The 6,495-nt window shown below is 44.7% G+C and overlaps 1 protein-coding gene across 1 annotated transcript in view; it reads right to left on the reverse strand.

Annotated features, from left to right (window-relative positions):
* LOC145402937 (neuron navigator 3-like) overlaps positions 1–5,469 on the reverse strand; it is a 61,163-nt gene extending 55,694 nt beyond the window's left edge. The window contains exons 1-2 of the mRNA XM_080274831.1: positions 5,445–5,469; positions 1,062–1,106 (exon numbers count right to left, since the gene is read on the reverse strand). Coding sequence (XP_080130957.1) covers positions 1,062–1,106; positions 5,445–5,469 — 70 coding nt within the window. The remainder of the gene's footprint in view (positions 1–1,061; positions 1,107–5,444) is intronic.
* Positions 5,470–6,495: the final 1,026 nt, after the last annotated feature.

Raw genomic sequence — 6,495 nt, forward strand, 5'->3', positions numbered from 1 at the left:
ACAGTCTCTCTCTCTCTCTCTCTCTCTCTCTCTCTCTCTCCGCAGTACCAGGACAGGGTGTGGGAGTTGATGTATTGGCCACGTCTCGCACCGTTGCCTCTATGATCTTAACAACACTATTTATTTTTTGCTATAACCTTCTTCCTATTCCATTTTTATTATACAGTACCTCTCTCTCTCTCTCTCTCTGTTACTTCCCTTCTCACGATTACATTATTTTCTAATTAACACACTAGACTTTGAATACTGATTATCGAGTCTGTTTTCAACGCCAATAACAACACACACACACACACACACACACCAAATTCACCTGGCTAAACTTTCGTGACCCTACTCCCCCAAACACACACACATTTGACCCACTCAACGTACACCTGACGCCTTGCCTGTACCAACATCCCCTCCTCCACAACCCCCTCCAAGTGCCATCCCCCCTCCCTCCCCCGCCCACCCAAACACATCCTCAACCTCCCTCTCCCCTCCCAAGCCCTCAGTATACACCCAACACCCACACACGCCTGACTCTACCTACTCTCCCCCCCCCCATCTTCATTACCTCCTCCCTTCCAAACTCTTCATGACCCAAACTCTCCATTATATTTCCCTAACTCTCCTCAGTATACTCTCCGCCACCTCCCTGCCTTTACCCTCAGCATCTCCTCCCTTTCTGTATCTCCCAGCCCCCTCACCTGTCTCTCCCTGCCAATGGTAAGGGCTCAGGTAAGGGCGGGGTAGACCAATTAAACCCACAGACGAGGGAGTTAACTACCTGTAATTACCTGTTGGACCGGGACAGGGAGGGACGCCGTGACGCTATCTTACAATCGGTTCATTTTACGCCTCAACGCTTTTATATTATTTTTTTTTTATTTATTTATTTATTTTTTTTTTTGATTGGGGGGGCAAGGTCACTGGGTACTGCTATTTCTCTCTCTCTCTTTCGCAGAAGTCAAGGATATTTTTTTAAATCTTAAGACAATACTCACAAAACAAGAATAACAGTAAACAATAACCCCCCCTCACACACACACACACACACACACACACTAATAACTCACCTTGGACACTGATATCGAAGAATCCCCCTGTGCAATTCGTTATCCCTGCAAAGAAAGATAAACGAAGTAGGTTATTATCAGCAATCTGAGAACTGATAAGGAATGAGTTGAGACAAGGAGAGGCTGTGGTCATGCTTAGGGCTGAAAAGGTTAAGTGGGAGATCGTACCTGTTCTGATACTACCTGGATAAATAATTAGGCTTTCATTATGTTTATTTTTATTTATCTTATGTCAATAGAAAGAGACCCTTTCAGGTGTCTTTATTTATTTTTTGTACCTCTCTCTCTCTCTCTCTCTCTCTCTCTCTCTCTCTGTCTCTCCATACCCTTGCCTCTATCTTTTTCTCCCCTCTCACTTCCTCTTCCCTCCCCCTTCCTCTCCCTCCACCTTCCTTCTGCTCCTCCTCTCCCTATACCTCCTTCCTTCGTCTCCCTTCCCCTTTCCTTCCCTTCATCTCCCTTCCCCTTCCTTCTCTTCCTCTCCCTCCTCCTTCTTCCTTCCCCTCTCCCTCCCCCTTCCTCTTTCCATTCCCCCTTCCCCCTCCTTCTCTTCATCTCCCTTCCCCTTCCTCCTCCCACTCCCCCTTCCTCCTTTCCTCCAATGTAGTAACAATGCAGGTGCAAGGTACAGTTAGGCACAAGAGTTGACCTACTATTCCACTGCGTCTGCTTCACACTTAGAGCATGTCTGCCACTTTCCTCCCTGACGCATCATATGTAAATAAATAAATGTATATATATAATTATTTATTTATTTAATTTATAAACATCTATTGGCAGCCAAACAAACCAAGCCTCTTTCATCCTAGGAATATTAACCAGCAGAGTAAATTGAGAGGAGGTGAGGTATCAGGCTAACTTTTGCACCGACTGTATGTACAAGTGGGTCCTCTCCCTATCATTCTTACTCTAACTGGTTCACTGTCACCCCCCCCCCCTCTCTCTCTCATATCCTTTGCCTCATACCACCACACCCCTCATGCATCTTCCCGCACCCCCTGCCTCTCTGTCCCCTGCCACGCCCCTCCCTGCCCTGCTTCTCTCTTCCGTCTCTCCCTTGTCGCTCACCGCCACACCCTGCCCTATTCACCCTGTCTCCCCTGTCAACCTTTCCCTGCCTTTCACTGCTCCACTCTGTCTCGTTCTCTGCCTCAGCCATCACTTCCCTTCTCTGCTTCCCTCTCCCCTGTCACAGCTTCTCTGCTTTTTATGATGTTACTCTGTCTTCCCCTGCCTTTTCATACTCTGCCCTGCCCTACCCCCTACTCCATCCTTCCCTGCTGTGCCCTACCTTACCCTTCCGTACCCTACCCTACCTTGTCATCTCATTACCTATATCTTACTCATCTGTCCTACTTTATCTGTGCCCCTTCATACCTAACTTATCCTACCCTTACCTTCCTTATTCTGCCCTAACCTACCTACCCATCCCTGCCCTTCCCTTCCTTATACTACCCTACCCTACCCTGTTCTACCTGCCCTGCCCAGTCCTACATTGTCTCCTCACTACCATTCCCTTAACCAACTCCACCCTCTTCTGTTCTTCCTTTACAGTGTCTTGTCATACCAGTTTGTATCTGTCCTACCCTGTCCTGCCACCATCTGCCCCGCCCAAAATTACCTTGCTCCTGTCCTGTCCTGTCTTTCCCTATCCATCCACGTGCCCCGCCTTCCCTTGTCCTGCCATGCCCCTACCCCTGGCACCGCCTATACTCTCTCGCCCTGTCCCTACTTTCACTCCTCTCTCTCCTTTCCCTCTTGCCCTACCCTTCCCTGCCTTACTCTTTCCTGTCCAGCCATACAATACCCTGATTTACTTTTTTCTATCCACTCTGCCCTACCCTACCCTACACTACCTTACCCTACCCTACCCTACCCCATCCTACATTACACTACCTTACCCCACACTACCCTACCCTACCCTACACTACACTACCTTACCCCACCCTACCCTACCCTGACCTGGTGTCCCCAAATACCCTCACTCTCAGCTGTCATGTTTGTTTTAATTAACTCCAACCCTCCGTCCTGCCCCTGCCCTGTTTTACCTCACTCTCCTCTGTCTTTCGCTGCCCTATCCTCCCTTACCTTACCTCACTTTACCTTCCCTTACCTTATTTTACCTTCCCTTACCCTCCCTTACTTTATTTTACCTTCCCTTACCCTCCCTTACCTCACCTCACTTTCCTCTGCCCTACCCTGCCTTGCCTCACCTCCCTGTCCTCTGTCTTACCCTGCCATTCCCTTCCCTTTCCCTCCCTTCCCTGCTCAGCCCTGCCCTGTCCTTCCTTTCTCTTCCCTGTCTCTCCTTTCCCTTCTCTTCCCTTCTCTGCCCTGCCCTGCCCTGCCTCGTTCCCTTCCCTGCCCTGCCCTTCTATCTCACCCTTATCTCACTCTCCTGTCCTCTACTCTGCCCTACCCATTCTTATCTCAGCCTACTTTCTCCAGGCCTACCCACTTCCAGTATACGAGCCTAGCTAAGCCACAGCCTACCCGAGCCTCTGATACCCCCTTTATCTAGGCTCTCCCTGCCCTTCACTACCTAACCCTCACCCTAACCACAAGTCACCCTATATTAGATCTCACCCCTCAACGCTTTCTCTCTCTCTCTCTCTCCCCTTGTAGCCTATTTGTCTTACTTTATATCTCCCCTATGACCTTCAATTTAACTTCTCATCCCACAGTACCTCTACCCTACCCTACCTTACCTTACCCTTCTCTACCCTATTCTACCCTACCCTACCCTACCCTTCTCTACCCTATTCTATCCTACTCTACCTCACCTTACCCTACTCTACCTTACCCTACCCTACCCTACCCTACACAGATCCCCTCCAACCCTGACTCTCACACCAAACAGAATCCAAGGTCAAACTCCTGCCAGCTTACATTATGCTACCTCCCTCCCTTCTCTCCCTCCCCTCCCTCTCCCACCCTTCACTACCCACAACCCTCCCTCATTTATTCCTTCATTAATCTCAGCACGGCTTCCTTTATTACACCCACCACCTTAAACTTTATTTTATATTCACCTGTACCTCCTTTATTCCTACCTGTTGAAGAAAAATGAGGATCGACATTTTTCCCAATGAAATGGTCAAAGAGATTAATTTGATTCTGTTTATTTACTTTTTTATACTTATAGGAGGAAGAAAATGATGATAATAATGATGATGACTATGATGATGATAATGATGATGATGATGAGGAGGAGGAGGGGGAGAAAGACAATGCTGCTGCTGATGATGATGATGATGTTAATAATGATGATAACGATAATAATAATAATAATAACGACAATAATAATGCTAATGATGCCACCCGTGCCCTCATTAACCCTCCCATTCATCCTGGTTCTCGTTAAACCGCTTTCTACTCCCCTCATTAAACCAATCCTTTCTCTCTTAACCAACTTAGGCTTCCGTTCAACGACTCCATCCTCATTTATCTTCTTTTCCTTTATTTTCTTTCCTTTATTTTCTTTCCTTTATTTTCTTTCCTTTATTTTCTTTCCTTTATTTTCTTTCCTTTATTTTCTTCCATTTTTTTTATTATTTTTCCTTTTTTATTATTTTCTTTCCCCTTATTTTTATTATTTTCTTTTCCTTTATTTTTGTATTATTTTCCCTTCCTTTATTTTTTATCATTTTCTTTTCCTTTATTATTTTCTTTCTTTATTTTAAATTTTTCTTTATTTTTTCTTTTCTTTTCCTTTATTTTTATCATTTTTTCTTTTCTTTTTATTATTTCTTTTTTTTCCTTTATTTTTTATTATTCTTTAATTTTATATATCATTGTTTTCTTTTCCTTTTTGTATTTTATTTTCCTTTATTTTTAATTATTTTCTCTTCCTTTAGTTTTTTCTTAGCATCCTTCTCGTTGCCAATTTATCCTTCGTTAATCCTATTCTATTTTCAATCTTCCTTTACTCCCTCCCTTCTTTTTTTCAATTCTTCTCTTTCTTCCTTTTCTTTCTCTCACTTTAACTGCTACACCCTTCAATATAGTACGTTTACAAATCTAAACCTATTTCTGAGAGAGAGAGAGAGAGAGAGAGAGAAAAAAAGGAAATGTTCTCCCTACCCCAACCGTCACCAAACATCTCCCTAGGCAAGCTCATTTCCTTCATTAACTCTTATAATTCACCTTCCTTATCATTTCCTTAAGGGGGCAGTTTTCTTCTCAATTTCTTCGTCTTCGCTCAGCATCTCTTCTCCACATCTTAGGCTTCTCTAAATTTATATTTCCTCCCTACATTTTCCCTCTCCCATACGTCAGTTCAGTTCCCACTCCTCTCTTCCTCCTTTAACACCATTTCTCCCAATCCTAGTCTTCACTGTGCTTCATCTTTCCATTTTTCGTTTTTACTCACTCTTTACTAACCGTTCTCCTTCGTTAAATCCGCCATTCTCCGCCCTGCCTGGTTAATAATGATGGGATTAAGCGCGAGGTGTTGGACTGTGAGCCTGTCCGCCATAATAGGGAAGGTGATCTCTAAAACGAGTCACCTCCCACGGCTCCCTGGCTAGCTGTGTTTACATCTTGATCGCACCTTCCGCAATCACCTAAAACTGACTAAAACTTGCACAGTTTTACCAGAATCTCCTCGTGACTGACTTATTACTTGTATTTATGCTTTCTCTCTTCACCAAAGACAAATAAATATATGATAATAGGAAGACAAATAATTCATAAATGTATAACTAACACGAGTCAGAATCCGTCATATAAATAGCTCACCTCCTTGGGGTCTCTGGCTAGCTGTGTTTACATTTGATCGCACCCTCCACAATCACCCAAAACCGACTAAAATATGCACAGTTTTACCCAATTCTCCACGTGACTGGTTGATTATTTGTATTTAAGCTCTCTCTCTTGACCAAATGCAACTCTGTAGGTTAAAAGAAGGCACGAAATGTCATACTGTCATAATATTCTTCCACTGAGTTGCGTGAATAAGCTGTAAAAGGACAAAAAGCTAGGCCAAGTTAAAGAAAAGGGACTATATCGGTTGTTGTTGCAGCCCCAGGTTCAACTGAAGGGTGAGCGCGGTGGACTGCAGGCTGATATTGCACTTTTCCTGCAGCTCACCAGTCCCCTTCCGAGGAATAGGGAGGAAGCTGCAGGACGTTTGCATAGCCGAGCAGCTCACCTACCCGGCTACATCAGTGCCACCACATGAAGGCGTCCCTCTCCACCACCAGTCCATCCTAAACTAAATACAAAACAAAGAACCAACAATAAAATCAGTGACATCATTGAGGTCAAGTGTCGCCCACGGTAGCAAGAATAAAACCGATGTCCTTGAAGTGTCGGCCAAGTAGATGCAAAGGTGTCTTAATTAACCCTTTAATGGCGAGCATAGGTCCCAGCTCAAGCACCAACTTAAGTTCCAATTCAAGCACCATCTTAAGTGCCAACCCAAGCGCCAACT

This window comes from Coenobita brevimanus, chromosome 59 (assembly GCF_032717465.1).
Source record: "Coenobita brevimanus isolate Jiangsu-jjx chromosome 59, ASM3271746v2, whole genome shotgun sequence".
Classification (NCBI taxonomy): domain Eukaryota; kingdom Metazoa; phylum Arthropoda; class Malacostraca; order Decapoda; family Coenobitidae; genus Coenobita; species Coenobita brevimanus.